General features: G+C 44.2%; 1 protein-coding gene across 1 annotated transcript in view; it reads right to left on the bottom strand.

The window, feature by feature from the left end:
• CHRNA6 (cholinergic receptor nicotinic alpha 6 subunit) overlaps window positions 1-23,537 on the bottom strand; it is a 96,116-nt gene that overhangs the window by 14,165 nt on the left and 58,414 nt on the right. Inside the window, exons 2-3 of the mRNA XM_043546416.1 lie at window positions 2,015-2,154; window positions 603-647 (exon numbers count right to left, since the gene is read on the bottom strand). Of these exons, the coding sequence (XP_043402351.1) occupies window positions 603-629 (27 nt within the window). The 5' untranslated portion in view covers window positions 630-647; window positions 2,015-2,154. The remainder of the gene's footprint in view (window positions 1-602; window positions 648-2,014; window positions 2,155-23,537) is intronic.

The raw sequence follows: 23,537 nt of genomic DNA, 5'->3' as shown, positions 1-23,537 counted from the left end.
AAATCTGAGAAAATACGATTGCTCTGTGAAGCACCCAAAATTATTGGCTTCCAGATTAATCAGGCATTTAAATTGCTCTTAGGAAATTATTCCTCCCTGTATGCAGACCTGCATATTAAATTGTCCCTACTGTGCATAGGCCAAGCCCAATGACATGAAATGTAGGAGATGAAATGCACGGTAACACACTTGGTGGAGAACAATACACAATAGAAATGTGGGAGAACCCTTTACATAATTTCAAATATTATGGTACTTAAGTTATAAAACATTTCAAATGTGCCCTTGGTTAGACAGAGTTCTCTTGATCTGTGGGCTGGTCTACACTACAAAGTTAGGTAGTTAAAATGTCATGCTCCATGCAATGTAATTAAGATGACCTAAGCCTCAGGGTAAACATTGCTAGGTTGACAAACGAATTCCGCCAGCAATGCAGTGGCAGTGTTGCTGCTGCAACGTTTCCAGCGTAGACCTAGCGTGTACCTCTGAAGACACCATTACAAAAGAGATGTTTATTGTTTAGATCGAATTCATGCCAACACACACATTCAAAGCCCAGGGTTGGTGCAAAACACATACTGATGCACAATTCTGACACTTACGTGTCGCAGCCACAGGTTGGTTTCCATAATCTGATTGACTTCATCCTAGAGATAAATAAATAGATGTACACTTTTCAATCCCACAAATCAATTACAGCATCCTGAGACAGTTACAGGTTAGCCCAACACAGACAGAAACCAAAACACATATAGGTCTTGATCCAGCAAAGTACTGAAGTACATGCCTAACTTTAAGCACACAAGTAGTCCCATTGTAGTCAGCGGGACTACTCAGACACAAAGTTACACAGGTGTCTAAGTGTTTTGCTGGACTGAAGGTTTAATGTACTGCGTCTAAACAATACAATATACAATGCAATGCATTGTCAGCTTTAAGGAAAACTGCACCAGTGTAACTACATCGATGCAGTCATGCCAATGAAAATCTCTAACGTAAATGTACTCACTCTAGTACTGAATTTAATGGGTGCTGGATTGGGGCCCTAGAGAGAGAGATTGCAGAGGCTTGGGAACATGCGTTAATTGCAAATAGCAGCCTATCTATGAGACACTTAGGCCCTTTCTACACTACAGCTGCTACCGTGGCACAACTACGGAGCTGCCGCTATGCCAGGTAGGAGAATAGCATAGTTGCTTCTTGCATTGACAGAAGGGATTTTTCCCATCGGTGTAGTTAATTCACCTCTCCAAGAGGCAGTAAGTAGGATGACAGAAGAATTCTTCCATAGACCTAGCTGTGTCTACACTGGTCGACCTAACTACAGCACTCCGGGTGTAACATTTTTCATTGACCTAAGTTTTAGGTGTAGACCAGGCCTTACTTTGGGTGGGTAATAAAAGTTAAGCATTTGAGGCCAGACTTTAAAGGTATTTGGGTACCTAAAGATGCAGCTAGGTGCCTAAGAGGATTTTCAAATACACCTAGGCCCATTGGGAGGCAGGTGCCTAGGCACTTTTGAAAACCCCACAGGTGCCCATGTATATCTTTAGGCACCTAAATACCTTGGAAAATCTGCCCCTTAGTTGATAAAATCCAAGAGGCTGGCTTATGATTTTTCAATATCCAAAAATATAGCCCCACTTATGTGTCAGTGAGTGTTTGTGAGAGAGAAAAAGAAAACAGAAAAATCCCTGAAACCCAGAAAAGTTACCTTTAAACCATCCACAAAAGTGTACAGTTTAATCAGATTCTGCACTTGTACATCTTGGGCCATTAACTCAAGAAACTTCTAATCATCTGAGCCTTGAAGATTACAGAACTGTGTCTATGCAACGTGCAAAGAAAATGGCAAGGTCTGCACACACAGGAGACGTGTAAATGGCTATTTCAATGTGCAACCACTCTGATTGCACATGCAATTGTGTGTGTAAATTATGTGCCTGCAATTGTGCTTTTAAACTTATAAAATCAGCACCCATGTATCTATTAAGCATTCTGTAATTAATCTTACCACATTTGCAAGCTGTGTAATTGCCACTTCAAAATGTACTGTCACAGGATCAGATACATTTTCCACCGGTCTGATGAAGTGGTTGTAATGGGAGAAAAGTTTTTGAAATAACCGTTCTTCTGGTTCACATGCCGAGCAACCTGTATTGACAAAAATTAACAGAAAGCAGTTGCTGAAGAGGCAGGAAAAAGGAAAGAGAAAATTTCAGGCCTGATTTTCACTGGGTCCTCAACCCAGCCTCCACTTGTTAATGCAGACTTTTGGTGCACTAACACTTGAATGCTCAGTTTTGATAGAAGATGGCTTAGTAAGCTAGCAGATAAAGGCATAGCAAGGTCCACTGGTCAGATGCCGAAGCTAGACAAATTCTGAATAGAAGTAAGATGCAACCTATTAGCAGACAGTGTAAATAACCATTGGAACAACTTGCCTAGGGATGTGGTGGATTAACCAATTGTGACAAACCAGGGTACAATCTAGACTAATGAGCAGCTGTGTCACCTCTGGCCTGCAACCTTGGGTGCCTTACAATGCCTTGCTGAAGTAGCTCCCACATGGGTCGCTCAGAAACAGCCTTCCAGCATGCAAGCCACACCCTGAGTGTCTGTGTGTAACTGCAGCCTGCCAGCCACACTTGGCTCTCACCAGCCTGGGTTATATTGCAAGGTGACCCCCAACACACCCCCAGCCCTCTCCTGGACAATACAAGTTATTTAAGGTCTGTTATTTCTTTAAAAGAATAATATGCACACAATTTGCCATCTCAAAAGGAGTTTCCAAGACACTTTAGTTTAAACACACTAGACTAGATAAACCAATAAAACACATTTATTATCTACAAAGAGAGATTTTAAGTGAGTACAAGTAATGAGGCATAAAAATCAGAAATGGTTACAAGAAAAATAAAGATAAAATGCTTACTGATGCCTAACGTAACAAACTATATTAAATTCAAAGCAAAGTTTTCTCACCACATGCTTTCAGCAGTCTTACTGAACAAACTTCTTAGGTCAGGACTCCTTCTCTCAGAGTCCAACCAAGGCTTCCTTTGTCACTTCAGGTGCCATGAAGGGCAGGAAGAGAGAAAGGGGCCCTATAGGGTGTTTGTTCCTCCTTTGTATAGTTACAGACCCTCTCTTGAAAAACATTTCCAGCTGGGCACTAGGAGAGAGAGTCTATGTGGAAGGATGTTCCCTGCTGCTTTTTTCCTCACCTGTTTGAGCTTCCTTTGTTTCCCTTCCTGCCTGATGACTGTTTACTGCTTAAATGCAAATTAAGCAGAGCACACATTCCTTTGTTTAGAACAGACTTGTTTGCCAAACCTCAGTTTGGAACATGTGTTAATAACAGCACACAGTGGAATCTTACAACCTCACATATAATGTTGCCACTCATATTTTACCAGGATGATACTGATCAGCAAGTTATGAGTTTTCAAATGCTACCTTATGAGGTATACTTGTACAATGATTATTACAATAGTGTGTAGGGTGTGAATGCAGGGGTGCATTCTGTCACACCATCACTTGAAGTCTTTAAATCAATATTGGATGTTTGGTGCTATTAGGATTATTATTAGAGCTGGTCGGAGAATGGAATTTCCATTCAGTGAGAAAGTCTAAAGTTTTGAATGTTTTTTTTTTCATTCTGAATTGGAACAAAAAGCTGTATTTTCATAATTTCCTGTAACATGAAAATCCCTCCAAAATTTCAGTTCAGAACTATCAAAATATTTCAGTTTGGAACTACTGAAACATTTCATTTTGATAAGGGCAAAACATTATAGATTACATTTATTTTATATTAAACTATTTTAATATGAAGTCAAAACAAAAAGGAATTGAAAAGATAGACAAAATGAAATGTTTCAACATTACTGAAACCAAGAAACTCAAAATAAACTGTTTTGACTTTTTTCCCGGTTGAAAATTTTGTCAAAATCTTACAGCAAAAAGTGTGCCTATGAAATTTTTTGATTTTGATGAAACTGCTTCTTCCAACAGAAAAACTGTTCCATCTAGCGTTGCCAACTTTCTAATTGCACAAATCTGAACACCCCTGCCCCGCCCCTTCTCTGTGGCCCCACTCCCCGCTCTTAAACCTCCTTTAGCACATGCACAGGCAGGGCCACACCCAGCTGCAGAAAGACACAGATACTGAGATCAGCTATGGGAAGACTCAGCTTAAGGGACTTGATCCAGCACTCAGGTGACCACCTCCCTTGGAGTGCAGACCCAAAGGTATACTGTCTTACGCTACATAGAAAGATCTGCACAGCGCAAGCTCATAAGAATTTGCTCCCTCCTCAAAGTGAAGAGAGACGTGCACAACTTCTTCCCCCCCAGTTAGAAATTGCACAAACTGGGTTTTATAATAAACAAAACAACTTTATTAACTATAAAAGGCAGATTTTAAGTGATTATAAGGGATAGCAAACAGAACAAAGCAGATTACTGAGCAAATAAAACAAAACACGCAAACTAAGCTTAAGATCTTAAAGAGACTAGTTTCAAGAAAACAACAAGGAGTCTGGTGGCACCTTAAAGACTAAAAAATTCTTTTAGTCTTTAAGGTGCCACCAGACTCCTTGTTGTTTTTGTGGATACAGACTAACATGGCTACCCCCTGATTTCTTACCCTAAATGTTCTTTTAGGCAAGTTGCAGAGTTTCCATAGCTTAGACTTCCAGGTATTTCTCTTTACAGACTAGACTCCTGTCTTATTCTGGACTCACCACTGCCTTTTCCCTCAGGTTAGTTCCTTTGTCTATTCAGGTATTTTGAGCAGTCTTTCTTCTTCGGCAGGCAATGGAGGAGAGTGCTGTTTGCCTTCCTCCCCAGCCTTAAATACAATTTACATAAGGCAGGAATCTTTTGTTTCCCCAAACTTGACCTCCCACTCCTGTTAGTGGAAAATTACTAGAAGTCCAAGATAGTGTTTAGTACCAGGTGACAGGACCACCTACCTAGTAGTGTCACAGCTACATCCCAGGATGACTCTCAGGAAGGAGAGAGATTAGTATCTTCACAGTCTTGTTGTTTCTTCCTAACAGCCCACAAAGGCTGATAGCCTGTTGTCTGGGAGGGTGTTTCCCAAGTACACACCAAGTTGTAATTATTACTTACATAGTCCATATTCCTAACTTTATATACAGAAATGATACATGCCTACAAATTGGATAATTACATTCAGTAACTTATAACGTTTCCAATGATACCTTAAAAGACCAATTTTGCATAAAATATATCGCAGTTATGCTATATACATAAGCATATTTCTATGAAGAATATGCATTAAACGTCACAATATGCACTTACAGTATATAGTCCCTTTCTTCTGGCATCTCAAAGCATGCAAGTCTTTACAGTGACTCAACAAGCAATGAACAAATCCCAAAAGGTTCAGAGATTCTGTATTGATAAGCAGTTCAAGTTCAAGACATTTACTGATACCAGTTAGTCTGAAAAACTGGGCAGGAAATATTTCTGTCCTCTAGTCTTCATTTTTAAGCCCCCCTTCCTAGTGAATAACACTAGCACCTGCCTTTGGTGATGTTCACAGCTTTCCAAAGCAGCAGCTGCAAAGTGAAGCTAAAATGATTTGTCTATTTTACTTTTGCCCACAGGGTTCTCACCAGCAGCAGTGAAAATTGACAGACTCTGGTCAGTTTTCACTCTGCTACAGCTTGGAGATGCTGTAAACTGCACCTGAGGCACTGTGTGCCTGCAGACTCAGGAAGGCAGCACTGCATCAGTTACACTCAGGTCACATTTGAAAGAGTATCTTTACAACAAGACTTAATTTTAGTTTTAAAATGAAAGTTTAGATTGTGCAGGGATTCACATAACTTGCCTAGGAAAGCATCCTCCTTGGGTGAATGGGTCTTTCAAGTGATTCCTATAATGTAATACCCAAACATAATATGTTTCATAAAGTGTCAGAGCTTGCTCCTCACACTTAGCAAATCCAAGCTGGCAAGGCTGGATTTCACATCACCTGGGACATCAACAGCCATGGATCTATTGCAATTCTTAGAGCACTGATAACTACAAAGAGAAATAAACCACACCTCCTCCCCTCCTGTTCTAGCCAGCCTGCCCTGGCCGGGCATCCAGCTGAATCGACCTTGTGATGCGTTTTTTAAATGCTATTAAACTGTTACATTAGGAGCACTCCTTGCCCAAAATACATTGTATGCCTTTGCAAAAAATAAGTGAAACAGTAAATAATTCAGTGGACACCAAACTCCTGGTTAGCAGGGTTTGGATTTAGGTCTGTGGAGATGAAAATGAGCACACTCAGTGTACCCCTTGGATCTCCAGCCAAAGGCAAGCAGTTACCACAGCAGGCAGTTAGGCATGTAAAGGGCTCTTTAACACACGTCCGCTTTAGGAGCCAACTGCTAATATCCTGGGACTAGCTACTACAACATGGCACATAGCAAACTATATCACCCTGGACACTCCCTTTCTTAGGCCTGGATTGGGAGTGGTTCCGTGCCCAGCTCCAGGGAACATCAGGCTCTTTGGCTCTGGAGACCCTGTGTCTCCTTGGCTGCAAGGCTTCCCTGGAGCCCCATTCAGGAAAGGTCTAGCCAGCAGCTGCTCCCACGACGCTCTTCAAATGGGCTGTAAAAATATGACTGAGCCTACTGCCACCTCTGTGAATCTCTGCACTGGCTGTCCTCTCTGTCCCCTCATCAAGCTCAAGCTTCTAGTTCTCACAGTCAAGGCATTTCAGAGCTCTGTCCCACCCATCGCACTGCCCTCTTCTCTTATCACATCAGTCCCTCTAGTCCAGCAGCAGTGCTGGCTGTCCCAACCTCGATTCTGGTTCTCCTGCAGCTATCTTCATGCTTTCTGCCTGTCACATATAACCATGGTACCTCAAAGCCTGGCAGTAGGAGTGGGCTCAGATACCAGATTGATGCAGGGCAAGCATGTAGATGTGTAACTGGCCAGAACTGACAGCAAGCACTCTGGAATTGTTCTCAGCAGCTGCGGCTGGAATGGCACGGTGGGTCAGACTATTCAGGGCATTGCAAGGGGGAGGGGGCAGCCAACCCTCTGACTCCATCCCCAGCACACTCAGATAGGAAACCATCCATTCCCAGGAGCCACACCAGCTGGGGGATGAGGCGGGGAAGAGAGAAAGAGTGTGTGTGTGCAGGGGGACGCGCGAGGCTATACCAGCACCTAACTCTGTCCAGCCTTGCCCCCACCCCAGGTTCCCAGGCTGGCTGGGCCAGCTGGACAACAGGGAAGAGGGAGGCAGCCGATAGTTTGGTGCAATTTGATTTTTTTAAAAGGCAATTCACAAGACGTACTTTGGCCGTTCTGCTTTGCTGTTTGCCTGGCCCATCCTTTCTGACCCTAAGCTCTTTGGGAGGTGCAGTCCCTGGGCCTAAGTCTCCAGTGCAGTTGGGATGCATCTCTTCGGTGGAGCCAAGTAGCCCTAAATCCATTGTAAGTTGGCACCGGATGACTCTCTGTGCAACTGTCCTACAGGAGTGACCTCTGCCTAGAGGATCCTCCAGTGGGACAGAACCGGTGTAGCGCTTCCTACAGCAAGGCCCTCCTCCTGGCCAATGGTACGCAGGACTGCATGTGGCCAGGTACAAGGAGGCATAGCTAAGATATTCCTGCATCTGGCTGATCCCTGTCAGCTGTAATGGCCCCTGGGAGTTGCTGACAACTGATGTAGATCGGATCAGCCTTTAGGCTTCTCTAGTTTACACTGGAGACTGGTCCAGCACCTGGATGGTTTAAGAACTGGAAAACCACAAAGTGGGCTTAAAAGAACCTTTGCTTTCCCTGCCCCGCAATCTGCACTGAGTGCTGCTCAGCCAGAGAGGGGACTTGCAGCCTCAGTGGCTGTTCTGCACGTAGGACTGGTGCCTCTGCGCACCACCACACTACCGACATGAACTAAAAAGAGTAACACCAACGTCTGAATTGCTTTGGAAATGAAGGGTGGGGCTGGGGAGCCAGCGCAGGCCTGAGTGCTGAAGTTCTGTGCTCACAAAGGCCCCACAGGAGGGGGACAGTGTGGAAGAAGACTGCAGAGTGGCCCCAGGTAGAGGGTATGGCAGCAGCCTAGCCCAGAAGTGCCAAAGGCCTGTGTGACACTGGCAGACCAGGTGCCAGCCCATGCCAAGGCCCCAGGCCTCACTGAATGCTGACAAATGCATAGCTGGGAACCAGTCTGGCTCCCTGCGCGTCAGCATTATCAAAATAGGTACTAGAGGTTCAGTTGATAAGAATGTGTCTAGACTTTATAAAGTGCTTGTAGGATGCTGCCTGTATTAATCTCACCTATAACCTCTATAGCCCATGGTATAAAGTTATAGGGAGCATTTGCATTGTAAGCCTCTGTAATTGTGTAACTCACCAAATAGGAAAAGCAGCATTGATTAAGGTAAAGTGCTTGTCTAGCACCCAAGATGGCCTATTGAAGGCAAATGACGTATTGTGTAGCATCAAAGGACAGAGACTTTGCTGATTGCATTGCTATCTCTCTCCAGGAAGAGACACATATGCCTGAATTCCTCACATCAGGGTTTATTACAACTCTCGATCACCTTTTGAAACCATACACTGAAGTCACTGGTGTATCTGTTGCCTGCTTTACATAACTCATTCTTTTCCCTAACTAATAAACCTTTAGATAATTTATTGCAGGATTGAACACAGGCATTGTCTTTGGTGTGAGATTTAAGGAACCAATTGATGTGAGGTAAGGGTCCCGTCTCTTGGGACTGGAAGCAACTTGAATATTTTGTGACCATTTATCACATAGTCCAGCTGGTCTGGGTGGCAAGATAGACACTCCAGTCTAAGAGGACAGTCTGTGACCCATTATAAGACTATTGTAGTACTTTGGGAGTTCACATTTGTTAGTGGGTTGGTGAAATCTAATTTCACACAGTTAGGGGTGTCTGCCTTGAGCCAGACAGTGTGGGTAACTGATACAAGGAGGAAAGGTCAGAACTATAACAGGCACCAAGAGCTACTGCTGGTGTGTGAGTGTCTAGGAGCCGTGACTAAGACAGTAAAGTCCAAGAGCTTCGAGTCTTTTTGGAAACTGGTGATGCACCCCACTGGTAGCAGGTAGAGAGACAATCTCGGTCCTTTTCTCTAAAGTCTTGTCTACACATGGGATATTTACAAAAGGAATTCTCATTACTGTTATCACCAGTTCTTCTACACCAACGTTAGCACCCACTGGAGCCCTAGCCCTGGAGAGAAAGAATAGTCCAGCGGTTAGGGTGCTAAATGGGTGCGGGCTGTGCTTCAGACTTCCTGTGTGACCTGGGCCAAGGTGTTTAGCCTGTCTGTGCCTCAGTTTCCCATCTGTGAAGTGGATATAATAGCCCTGCCCTTCCTCACAGGGGTGTTGTGAGGATAAAAAGGTTACAGAGCATGAGACCCCATTACTATGGAAACAGGGAACATACAAGTACCTAAACCATATAGATAGTTCAGCTCAGGCTCCTGCAGTTGGACCTGCAGTTTTACCCCTGATTCGACTGTACTTACTGCCAGCAGGTTTAAATAACATGGTGGTAAAAACAGGTCACTAGAGCCTTGTCTACACTAGGGCTCCCATCAGCACTGAACAGATCCTTAAAATACCGGGAACTGTTCTTTAAATCAATGTAAATGTTCCATCTTAGGAGTAGGTAATACTTCCATCTTCAACAGGTCACACCATAGCCAGACATGTAAATGAGGTGAACAAGGACAAATATTATACGCACGTCTATCCTAAAGCAGCCCACTGCAAGGCATTCCATTGCTCAGATCCTAAGAAGATCTCATACTCTTGTAGATTTATTTCAAGGGGGTATCTATTATCCAGCCAATAGATTACATCCATTAAGGCCAGAATTTCACCCACTAGCCCTGCAGCAAGCCCACTGACTCACTGTTGAACTGAAGCACATCTAAATGAAAGACTCCCACACTTGATTTCAAGATTGCCACTGATGGAGAATTTACCTCATTCATTGGCAAACTGTTCCCTACTCTTAAATAGCCTCATCTAAACATTTGCGTCTTACTTTCAATGAGATCTTTGCTGACTGCAGACTCCAGGTATGGCTCAAACTGAGCTATGCAGCATGACATTGTCAAAAGGAGACGTATCATTTGTAGGCCCACTGTTGCTATATTTTTATACCAATATTAGAATCTGAAATGTTGGTAAGTAGGATTTTTTCTTCCATTTATGGACAGACATTTTTAACATTCCACCTATGACCTTATATTTTGTTATGTCTAATCTGAAAATTCTCGAAAAGATGGTTCAAATCAATGATTATATATTCTTTATGTTTACATATTTTTTGCACCTACTGCAAACGAAACGCAATCTCTTTTTCAGCTCTCCTGTCTCTTTGGTCAGTGTTCCGTGAAACCATGCTCTATGTAGTTTGCAAGTGGGAGAATGAGCTGCTCCTCAAAGACTCTTGGGACAAAACTCAGTGTTTCCCCACACTATTTCATTTGCCTGTAAGGAAGAGTGAGCAAAAGCGACACCTGCCAGCCAGAGTGACAGAGATTAAAGAGGAGCGAGGTATGAATGAGATCAAGAAGAGCATGATTGAAATATTCTGGATAAAGTACAATATCTATTGGCTTTGTAATGGCCCTGGCCCTAGATCTATAAGCTAAAGTAACATTTTGAAACAAGATGTTGTTCAGCAGGTAGGTGTTCTGAGCTTCCCCAGTTCCAGTGGTTTCATTTATTTTCATATTTGTCTCAATGTTAAAACCCATTTTATTTGTACCATATAAAGCAATACAGTAATTCACAATAATGGAGTCCTGGTAACTATGAAGGGTGGGATTTTCCAAAGTTTCCAAGTCACTTGGGAGCACCCGTCCTTTTGAAACTCAGTGATGGCATCTGGTCTAAAGTCATACGAGTGCTTTTGAAAAATGTATCACACAACTGAAGCTAAATGAATATTTAGTGAGAAACCTCTAACTTTCATAAATTTTAATACAAAACATGCAAAGAACCCTACATCTTTAGCCCTTGTTAGCTAAGCAGTGGCTTAACACTAAATCACTTTATCTCCTATTTTCCATGATACTCTAGAGGTATTTTCTCATTGAATCAAACGAGAATGAAATCTTTTAAGAAAAAACATTCTTAAAATTTGGTTTGATAAACAATCACATTTAGTATACTGGACTTTTACACAACAAGGTTATTTTAAGTTAAACAATTGGTTAAAACTTTCAATCAAGTTGAATCCAGGAAAATAGGAGCAGGAAAGGGCTAAATAAATTTCTCAGAGACAAGATAAAAAGAAACCTACCTTTAATCAAGGACATGAACGCATATGTCCACAGACAGAAGCTGGAGTAAAGAAATCCTAGACACTTCTCCAAAAGCATTATCCAAAAAGTACTACAACTCCCTTTTGAGACGAGAGGTTTGGAAAAGCAAAGGAACAAGACAGAAGGTGCGTGCGACCCTCAGTTCTTGAACGGTCTCGGTGATGTAAAGACGTATTTCAGTTCTGCATTCAAAGCAAAATCTGCAGCCAGAGGATCACTGTCGCTCTTACTACTGCCAGGAGAAGAGAGCTCATGCTATGTGCAGAAAAGGGAACAAACCTGATCAGTGTCAGGTGAATCACCACATTTCCAGCTGCTCTCCACCCCTTCCAGGGTGTGTGTGACAAAGCAAGAGCCGCAGGGGAGCTGTGTTTGTGGGAGGGCGTCGACACCACCAGCCCTTAGGAAAGCCAGACAGCACTCCCACTAAGTTGACAACGTTTGCCCACAAGCAGCAGCTCTATCTATTCTTTGGTGTGGCTTCTACACAGATCCTGCATGTTAAACTACCAGTATATGCAGGTGAACCCCCCTCACTTTTCTAGATGGGGAGCTTTTCTGCAGAGGGAGAAGTGATATTCTCTAGGTTCAATAATCAGAAACCATCGGAACATTGAGACAGATATTGCATTACATGCTATAACGGCTCATTATAGCATTGTTATTATTGTCCAGCAGAGCCCACAATGCGGTAGGTGTTTTCCAGACATTCGAGAAAGATGGTCTCTACCCCAGCAGCTCACGGTTTCAATGCCCTGCTATAGTTTTCTACAGTGTGGTTCATGTATCAATAAACCACTGGTACCGGAGGATTCACAGAGTACTGAAAAATCATCAATTATTAATTTGGCAGGAGCGCCTAGCAGTCCCAACTGAAAGCAGGGCTCCATTCCAGCATACATCGTATTTATACAGACTAGGAGACAGCCCCTTGCCCCAGGCCCCAATCCTGGAATGACAGACACACGTATGACTTTATGCACAGTGCGTAATGCCATTGACTTCACCCACCCACAGCATATTAAGCACGTATATCTCTGCAGAATAAAGGTTTACAGAGACAGGCCAGGTAAAAGAGAAAACAATCACCTTATTTTACAAATGGGGAACAGAGGCACCAAATGTGTTTAAAGAAACCTCTGCATAATAACTTCCTATCTAGACCGTTGTTCTAAAACGAATCCCTGTTGTGTGAGATCAATCCAATATAAATGACTGGATGAAACAAATACTATTAATTTCCAGTCCGTTATTTTTGTTGTTGTTTACACACGTGACATGCACTGATGACAGAAACAGAAGAAAATGCCTTTGTAGTACAGAAGTAAATGCTATAGTTAAGGGTGAGAAAGTATTTCTGTTCTAAACACCTCTCTTCAGTTGCTAATAAATAGACAGAAATGTAGAGGTTGGGGTGAAAAAAGAGAAAAGAGGTCTGGGACATTAGCCTATACAAGGGGTCGGCAACCTATGGCACACGTGCCAAAGACGGCACGCAAGCCGATTTTTAATGGCCCGCTGCTGCCTGCCGGGTCCCAGCCGCGGGCCCCGCTCAGCCCGCTGCCGAACCCAGGCCGGGACCCCGGCAGGCAGCAGCAAGCCATTCAAAATCCTGCCCGCCCCGGCGCGCTCTTCTCCACCCACCCCCTAGCGGGGGCAGGATGAAGAAGCTTGGTCCTGCCAGCTGCTGCTGCAGGGCAGGCGAGCTCCCCCTCCCCCGCCTCTTCCCCCGGCATGCTGGGTTCCTGCCCCTCCTCCTCTCCCTCCCTGCTGCCCATCAGCTGATGGCCCTTGCGAGGGAGGGGGAGAAGTGGAGCCGCAGCACGCTGCTCCGGGGAGGAAGTGGAGAAGAGGTGGGGATGGGGCCTTGGGAAAGGGGGGGTGGAATCGGGGCAGATCCCCTCCAGCCCCCTGCTGTGAGCTGCACCCCCCACACATACCCAGCCCCCCCCACACCCCATGCCCTGACTCCTGCACCCTCCTCACATACCCCCAGCCCCGTGCCCTAACTCCTGTGCCCCCCCACAACTCCAGCACCCCTCACACATACCCAGCCCCCCACACCCCATGCCCTGACCCTTGCAGCCCCCACATTCCCACCCCCACCCTGAGCACCAAACGGGAGCTCCTGCACCCCCCACACATTCCCACCTGCACCCTTGCACCAAATGGGAGCTGCCCAGATAAGCACTCCACACCCAAACCTCCTGCCCCAACCCTGGGCCCCCTCCCTCATTCTAGCTCCTGGCCAGACCCTACACCCCAACCCCCAGCCCTGTGCACTCCTTCACCCCCAGCACTGTGCACTCCCACCCTCAGCTCAGTGCAGAGAGAGAGGAAGAGAATGGGCTAGAACCAGGGAGAAGGTAGGTACCCACTCTGTGTGGACAGGGCCGGGATCCCAGACCAGCAGTGGGCTGAGCAGGGCCAACAGCCGGGACCCTGGCTGGCAGGAGCCCGCGGATGGAACCCCAGACCAGCAGCGGGCTGAGTGGCAGCAGGCTGGGGTTCTGGCTGCCAGCCCCTTGCCAGCCAGGGTCCCAACCGCAGGCCCCGCTCAGCCTGCTGCCAGCCTAGGTGAATGGAACTCCAGGCTGGCAGCAGGCTGAGCGGGCCGGCGGCGTAAGATCAGCATTTTAATTGAATTTTAAATGAAGCTTCTTAAACATTTTGAAAACCTTGTTTACTTTACATATGACAATAGTTTAGTTATGTAATATATAGACTTATGGAGAGAGACCTTCTAAAAAACGTTAACATGTACGACGGGCACACGAAACCTTAAATTAAAGTGAATAAATGAAGACTTGGCACACCACTTCTGAAAGGTTGCAGACCCCTGCAGTAGAATGATGGATAAGGAAACTGAGAAACGTAGTGAGCAAATGGGCATGATGTTGTGTGGTGGATTTTAAGGGAGTTTGGTTTTTTTAAGTTTGTTGAACCTCCAAAATATTTCCGACATTTGACCATTAAAAAGAGACTTGCTTTGCTTTCAAGGTGCATTCTACATGGTTGCATTGGTCTCCCCACGTCCCTTAAATCTGTTGTAAATACCTACAGCCCTGATGTCAGAAAGAATAGCATATAGTCCTCTTTCTAAAACTCATAGTCTGTTCAAGTGGATAATTGATTGGACAGCTGACTAAGCACTCTGACCTCTCCAGTATCCAGCAAGATTGATGGCTCTTCCCTTCTTTCCTGGTGAACTGAAGCATGCAAGCCTACCTTTTGTTGTTGTGGAAACGCTGAGTGCTTAAATGGCCCTTTATTTAAGCGGCATCAGTGAGATAACCTGTGAGGCAGGGAAACACAGGGCAGTGGGAAGACAATGGATGAGGATCAAAGCAAACAGGAGGCAAAGTGTTCATAAAGTGGGAAGTGGATGAAGAGGAGGATAGATGACCACAGAAGCAGAAAGCCAATCAAGTGGAGTATTCATTATTTTCCGGCATTGAGTCAGAACTAGACCCGTGTCAATAACAATGGCTGAACCAAAAACTTCATGCTGGTCTAGGAAGGAGGCGCACTGTGTGGATGGCAGGCCCCAGCAGGATTTTGTGGTGAGTAAACTAAGAGATCCTCCTTCTTTAAACTTATCAAACGGTGTATCCACTCCATCTTGACATGCTCCTTCTAGCATGTGCTCTCCATACCACCATCCTGTCCACTGGACAATGGAACTCCAATGCTGTGGTAAGAAGAAGTCTCTCTATGCTTTTCACGCAATCAAGGCAATTAGCATTTAGTCACTTGTTTGCTGTTGAGCAGCACACCTCACATTTTATCAAGCAAAACACGATTGCAATTGGGAAGCATCTGATGATGACAGGCATCAAGGGATTTTGCACTAATTTTTTTTTAAGGAGAAAGTAGGAGGAAGGAATTGAAAGTGAAGCCTGGGAACAGCTGGCTTCGCATTTGGGTCACCCAGTTATCCAAACCCAGATTTGTAAAGCTAACAACGTGGGAGTAAATCCACCGTATACTTCGGATTTCATCTGACGCCCACATGCTGAAACTGCCTCTTTGGGGCATGCGTACCCTGCTTCAGGAAGCAACGCTGAACTTGAGCATCACTTCCCGAGCTGCTCATCTGAACTTGCTGTTACTTGTCCGCACAAAAGGGTCTCAGTGAACTCCACTGAGTAGCTTTAGCACAATGACATCAGTTTACTATGAGAGGAAGTTCCCGCCTGCTCAAGCATGACTGCAGTCAACAGAAAATCCAGCCACAGGGAGCCTCTATAAAGGATTTGTATTTTTATGGATAGGCGTTAGCAGGCATAGATGTGTGGTGGGAGGACCAGCATATGTCCTGCTATATATTTCCATGCACAAAGCCCTACCACTTTCAGGCAGATTGACTTCTGGTTTAGATTAATAAGGCTGCAAAATCCAGAAAGGAAATTCTGCTCAAGCGAGTACAAACTGTGTGTGTCTCTCTCTGTAGCAGGCTGCATCTGAGCATGAAATGACAGCTGCCTCTACAGCAGGACAGCTGCCTCTCTCCATTTCAGTGTGCACTACAGAGAACATAAGCTGTGCCAGATGCAAGCTGCCTCCACCACGTGCGCTACAATGCCGCATTATTTTGTGTGTCATGCTGCTTCCCGTTTTCGTAGCTATTTTTCCTTTAATTTCCTAGTTATTACTGACCATGTATATTACAATAGTGCACAGGGGCCAACCAGTCCAGGGCCACATTGTGCTACGTTCTGTACAAGCATATATAGGGGAGAAGCTTCAGAGGCGCCAAAGGGAATTAGAGGCATAAGTTCTACTGATGTTCCACTGGGTGCCTATCTCTGTTCAGTTCCTTTGAAAATCTCCTTCATTGGAAACAGTGCTCCCTGCCCCAAAGAGCCCACAGTCTAAAAGATACAACATAACAGATGGCCAGGCATACAAATGGGCAGGCAAGGAGTGGTAATAAAAAAATAAATGGAAGTTTTAGCACAGACTGGCTGTGTGCACAGTTTATTTCATTTTATGTTTCTTCTCTTTTTAAAGAAGAGAACCATAAACAGTAAGAAAAAATGATTTCCAATACATTTTCAGTAGTCAAGAGCTTCTCATGTCTGTTTTCAGGGTCACACCTGTTGTTAACGTATCATCTTGTGTTCAATAAATAATGCTTTTAAACTTATTTGCGGGGGGGGGGGGGGGGGGAGGTAAGGGGAGAGGAAAAGGGAAGCCCTCTGGCATTGTGTAGTTTTCATTTCCAATCCTGAGAAGATCAGCAGGAGCTTCAGTGTTAAAAGAGCTCTCCATCTCTCTCCGTGCTTGATTCTTTTTATGGAACTAGTAACTTGACACAAAAGTATCTTCGCAGAAAAACCATCACATGTTAATAAGGTCACTTTACGTACAAAGATGAAAGTGATGGGGAAAACTGATGTTTTCATTTAATTCAGCACCTTTCCTAAGCCAACAAAAACTTGTTTATACTTCCATTGCTTTTTACACCGTAGATTAGTATCAGACCTTCATTAATATGGAGGTGCATCCCACCAAAAAACTTTTTATTTCTACTATAACAAAATGCTAGGCCTAACACACAAGCACACTGCAATGGCTTTTTAAGTCTGCATATGCAACCTTACTCCAGGCTAAAAGTTGACCTTTTCTCGAAAATGTTTTTTTTTAATTGCTAATTGAAAAATGTTCTTTGTATGTAACTAATATAAGGGGAGGGTTTTTTAAAAGGTGCCTAGCAGATTTGGGAGCACAAGTCTCATTGAATTACAGTGAGACTTGTGCTCTTAAACCCCTTAGGCACTTTAGAAAATTTCCCCTTAATTCATAAATAAAATTTAACCATTAAAAGTGCAAATATGTGAGGCGTTTCACACAGAAGGAGTATTGCAGTAGCACACATTTGTGTCCTTGTAACTCAAAAAATACTGCTGTAACAATAGTTGATTATTGACTGGCAGATAGAAAAATTCCCTTTCATATGACACCTATCATGGAAGGCAAAAGTAAGAAAGGACAGAATATCTGGAGCACTTGGCCCATTTGGCATTGGTGAAACAAATGATAGAGGAGAAAGATTCATAGAATTTTGCAAGAAACATAACTTCATTATCAGCAGTGCTTATTCTGAACAAAAAGTGCAAGGTGTATATGAGACTCACTGAGAGGGACATATAAAAACCAAATTGATTTTATCACGGTTAACCATAGATACAGAAATAGTGTTAGGAAGGTTAAGGTAATGCCAAGTGCAGATTGTGGATCAGATCATAGAGACCAAATATCAAACTGAAAAAGTTACAGAAAGCCAAACACTATCTAGGATGGAACCTTGGAGGTCTGAGGTCTGAATCATGAGAAGAGGTGATGCAGATCATTAATGCGAACAAAGACCAAGTCACTTGGGAATGTCTGAAAGATGCTATCAAAGAAGCTGCAGATAAATATGTAGGGAAGAAGTTAATAGCTAAGAAAGTCCCATGGCTAATGTCACTGCTGTAATGGACAAAAGAAGAAAAGTAAAAGCACAAAGATCAACAACAGAAAAAAAGGAATACTGAAGATTAAAAATGATAAAGAATAAATGCAGATTAGTAAAGTCTGAATGAATGACTGGATCAGAAATGGAAAGCAACTGGATAAAGCAAACAAACTAAGTGAGATGTATCAAAAGGTAAGTGCCATAAATTATAGAAGAAGGGCAACCCTTAAGGACAAAAATGGACAATATGTGGCAGACCCTAAAGACAAGAAGAACAAGCGATGACAAGAATATACCAATTAGTAAAAGGCCTGATAAACCTCAACTAGAGATCAATCAAGTCAGCCCACCAATAATGGACGAAGAATCATGGCAGCAATAAAAAGACTTTTGAATGGAGAAGCACTGGGATGTGATGAAATACCAGCTGAATTGTTAAAAAAAATAGGGGCCAAAGGCTTAAAAGCCCTTTGAGAGGTAATGAAGAATCGGTTTGAGCCAGGAGAATTGCCAGAAGACTTTACAAAGTTCATGGTGTTTCCAAATCTCCAAAAAGAACAACACTATGGATTGTCAAAATTACAAACAAACAGCCTACTATCCCATGCCTGTAAGATACTTTTGCAAGTTGTTCAAGACCAAATACAAGGAAGGATTGATAAGGAAATAAGCAAACAACAATACAGCTTCAAATGTGGAAAGGGCATGATAGTCACCATTGTTAACTTGAAGCTTATATCACAAAGATCAATTGAAAGAGAGAAAACAGTATACTTGTGTTTTATTGACTTCTAAAAATCATTTGACAAGCACTACCACTTGAAATTGCTCAACATATTGTAAACTGTAGGGATTGATGGATATGAACTCCAAGTAATAAAACAATTATACTGAAATCAGAAGGAGACTATAATGGGAGATGAAAATACAGAACAGAGGTCAAGAGAGAAGGAGTGAGACAAGTTTTTATAAGTTTGTATAATGTCAGCAGAGGATCATACAGAATGGACTGCCATGGTTGCAAACGTCCAGTAATGGGGATGCCATATAAGATGATGATCATGATTTATTTGTGTAAGCAGTTTCCTTTTATGATCAAACAAAAAATAAAGTTGCTTTCCAGTTTCGTCAAACCAAGAGAGAATAATATTTTATGCAGGTAGCTTTTGAAATTTCATTTAGTTCCAAACCGGGATGAAGTCAATGTTGGAATTTTTCATGAAACAAAATATCCTGAAATTATAAATTTTGACCTCTATATTATACTATAACATAACATAAAAGTCAAAATGATAAAGTCCAAACAAAACATTTTGGCTGTATCAAAACGAAAAGTTTTGGTCATTTCCTGTTGAAAACTTTGACAAAATTGCTACACTTTTATTTTGTTGAATCAGGATTTCCCAGTGGAAGACTGTTCCTGCACAAAATTCAGTTCTGAAACATGACTGCTTATAGCCTTCCACCACTTTTAAAGTATTTCATATAACAACTCTGGAAATTCTTGTTCTCCATCTAAATGTCTTTGGACATTTGAATCCTTCTAAGTTTGTAGCCTCAATATCCTGTGGCAATGAGTTCCACCAGCTAATTATATGTTGTATGGTGAAATATTTCCTTTTGTCCATTTTGACTTATCCTACCCCTGAAGAAGTAACACTGAAGACCAAAGAGAGGGGCCTTTCCTAAAGATTATTTGAACTGGCCAAAGGAAATAATGGGAATCTTATGGCAGAACCTATTCTTCTGCAATATCTAGACCAAAGAGTTCTGCGTAGGCTTTTCTGAAGCACCCAGAGTCTCTGAATCCTTTTGAAAATATTCACCCACCACCAATAAACTATGAAGAAACTTCTATAGTAGAAGTTCAGTTATTATAACCAGTAGTACCTATAGTAATACCTCTGTCCAGCAAAGCACTGAAGCACATATGTAATGTTAAAGCACAAGTGGTCCCATTGACTTCAATGGGATGAGACGAGTCCCATGCTTAAAGTTACACACGCACTTCACCGTTAGCGTATATTTGTACAACAGAAAATATCCAAGGTACAAAATAGTTAAGTGCAGCTGTTGGAAGCCTGCATGTGAAGGGCACTGTAGAATTAAGAGATACGAGGCCTTTTTCCAATGCAATTCTTTTTCAAGTACACTACGCTGGAGAAGACACTGTTCAGCTGCAGTTTGACATTGTACTGTTTTGTTGTGATTCAACTGGCCAGTTCATCCTTAAAATATGCAGAACGCTTGTTAGTGGAGGCTGTGAGCGTGCACACTTTGCTTGCCATCTGGTGACCAAGTAAGAGGTAGGGACCTTGCAGAAAACAGCTCCTGCAGGACATTCCATCAATGTCATTGTCTGGTTCTTTCATGTGCATGCAGCAGTGTAGTTCCTAGGATCTGGGCTGTCCTGGGGCTGGTCTGGTCTGTTTCCTGAGTTCTTCTGAGCTGGGCAGGTGGTGTGTCCTGGTCCCTTGCGGTAAACACAGAGGTTCAGCTGTTGTTGACATGCTCTCTCCTCCGGGTTCCGACGTTGGTGACCCAGCCTGACCTGCATGGGTTCAGGACTCATTTGTACAGGTCTCAATGTGGAGGGTGGGCATGGGGGTATTGAGCCAACTCTCCTTTCCTCCGTCTGTTCATGAAGACAAGAGTCAGTGCACAGGGTGAGGTCAATAAATATGGCTAGATGGGGGGGGTTTTGACACGGGCTAGTTCGTCTTGTAGCTCAACATTGAGCCCCCACCAGAACGGGTAAAGTTGGGCTGTGTCAAGATTCTTTCCCCACTCTGAACTCTAGGGTACAGATGTGGGGACCTGCATGAAAACCTCCTAAGCTTACTTTTACCAGCTTAGGTTAAAACTTCCCCAAGGTACAAATTAATTTTACCCTTTGCCCTTGGATTTCCACTGCCACCACCAAAATTTATTTGGGTTTACTGGGAAAACATAGTTTGGACACGTCTTTCTCCCCAAAATCCTCCCAACCCTTGCACCCCATTTCCTGGGGAAGGTTTGGTAAAAATCCTCACCAATTTGCATAGGTGACCACAGACCCAAACCCTTGGATCTTAGAACAATGAAAAAACATTCAGTTTTCTTACAAGAAGACTTTTAATAGAAGTAAAGGAATCACCTCTGTAAAATCAGGATGGTAGATACCTTACAGGGTAATTAGATTCAAAACATAGAGAATCCCTCTAGGCAAAACCTTAAGTTACAAAAAAGACACACAGACAGGAATAGTCATTCTATTCAGCACAGTTCTTTTCTCAGCCATTTAAAGAAATCATAATCTAACACATACCTAGCTAGGTTACTTACTAAAAGTTCTAAGACTCCATTCCTGTTCTGTCCCCGGCAAAAGCAGCATACAGACAGACACAGACCCTTTGTTTTTCTCCCTCCTCCCAGCTTTTGAAAGTATCTTGTCTCCTCATTGGTCATTTTGTGCCAGCGAGGTTACCTTTAGCTTCTTAACCCTTTACAGGTGAGAGGATTTTTCCTCTGGCCAGGAGGGATTTTAAAGGGGTTTACCCTTCCCTTTATATTTATGACAGGCTGCCTCATTCCATTCAGCATCAGCCACGAGCCGTCGGAAATGTGCGGCATAGGAGGTGGCTGGCTCTTGCCCCTGGCAAAGCTTCCAGAAGGCAGCCTCTGCCGAGTGGATGCGGTGTGGGTCATTGAAGATTGCCATGAAGGCTGCTCTGCTCCAACAGCGGGGGAGGCCCAATTGAACGCTTCGCTGGAGAGCAGGCTGAGTGCTAGTCCCACCTCAGTCTGGTCTGTGGGGTACACTAAGGGGTGGAGCAGGAAGAGCAGCCGGCACTGGTTCAGGAAACCTCAGAATTTCCAATCATCCAGCTGGGCAGTGGCACTGCAGGGGGTAGTGCAGGTGAGGCACAGTCTATTTGAACACGTAGTGTTGCAGCTTCTCCCTGTGAGCGTGTGAGCTGCCTGCATAGGGGCTGGGCCTCGGCAGTGACCTGTGCCATCTGAGCCTGCAACCGCTCTATTTGTTCGCGCAGGGCCTGTGCTTCGGGTCCACACTGTGTAGCATGGTTCTCCGCCTGCAGACAGGTGACCTTAGGGAGCCACTGGTTGGAGGACAGCCCGTCCCTTCTATCATCTGTGGAGGGGTTGGATGGATTGAGGAGGATGCAGATAGTCTGAGCAAACTGTCCTGACAGGGACAAGAGTAGTCAGACCGAGTGGTCGTAGCAGGAGTCGGGCTGAGTCAGGTACTGGGGTCAGAGTCTGAGAGGTGCCTTTTGGGTGAATTGACAGTTAGGCGTCAGGAGGCAGGCGGAGGCAGGTTACCAGGAGATTGGGGACAGGCACCACATTACAGACAGCAATTGAATAACAAAGCTGAGGACAAACCAGGGTCAGAAACCAGAGTCTAGGGTCTATCACAAGCAGAGTCTAGAGCAGAGACAGACAGGCAGTCTGTGCTCTTGATCAGACAGCTTCCCTTCATGGCTTCCTGGTTTATATACTGGTATCAGCCAATCAGGCGGCTGTGAGGGGCTGCCACTCTGGTCCTGCTGGGCAGAACTTCCTGCCAAGCCCAGCCTCACAAGGTCCTCCCATGGGAGCCCAGCCTAAGCCTCCGGTGATGATGCAGAAGTGTCAGCAGCCCAGAGCCCCCCTGAATCCAGCCTTCAGCCCTGCAGGTTCTAACACTGGCTGTTTCTAAACCTTGGTTTTCATTCTTGGCAGTCATCACATTAGCTAGAGAACACCATTAATCTGCTTCCACTTTATATAAACGACTCTGTATAACAAGAAGAAAAAGTGAAGGGTATTCTGGGAATTCTGTTCTCTTTCCCATAGCCTTCTTCCCCATCAGAAAATTACCTGCCCTCTGGCACCAGCAATCAGCACGCCTGGCGTGAGTCTTTCAGCAAATGGTGTGGAGGTCAACCTGCCGCTAAATCGCTGCAGTTGTGAATCAGTGCCAAACATCTCTTTGCTCATTTGCAATGACGTGTCTCCACCGGTTGCACTTCTTTTAAATACAGTCCAAAGACCAAATAGGAAAGCCTTGTTCTGTCAGATGAGGATATGATGGAGGAAGAGACGGGGGTTGGTGAATAATCTAAAGGGGGCTCAGCAAACCTTTAAGTTATTGTTATTTCTTTCTATTACAGTAGTGCCTAGAGCTGCCAAAAGAGATCAGGGCCTCCTTGTGCTAGGTTCTGTACATGCAGGTAGTGAGAGGCAGTCCCTGCCCCAAACTGCTTACACTCTGAAGAGACAAGACAGATGAAGGGTGGGAGGAAAGATTGTTACGGGGCACTGAAATGCAGAGGAAGTAAACGATTTGCTTGAGGTCACACAAGGCATCTGTGGCAGCACTGGGAACTGAATACAGATTTTCTCTCTAGACGTGCTTTACACAGGTCAGATCCAGGGCTGATTGAAGGCAGTGGGAATCTTTCCATTGACTTCAGCAAGTTTTTGATCAGGCCCCATCTGAGGAACTCAAAACACTTTCCAAAGAAAGTGAAATAAGCAAATATTACAGGGGTAGGCAACCTATGGTACATGTGCCAAAGGCAGCACGCAAGCTGATTTTCAGTGGCACTCACACTGCCTGGGTCCTGGCCACCGGTCCAGGGGGCTCTGCTGCTGGCCTGGGGTCCTGGCCACCGGCCCGGGGCTCTGCAGACACCCCCAGCTGTGGCCCACTGGCCCCAGCCTGGGG

This window comes from Chelonia mydas, chromosome 5 (assembly GCF_015237465.2).
Source record: "Chelonia mydas isolate rCheMyd1 chromosome 5, rCheMyd1.pri.v2, whole genome shotgun sequence".
NCBI classification, from domain to species: Eukaryota; Metazoa; Chordata; order Testudines; family Cheloniidae; genus Chelonia; species Chelonia mydas.
This window is presented reverse-complemented; position numbering and strand designations above follow the sequence as displayed.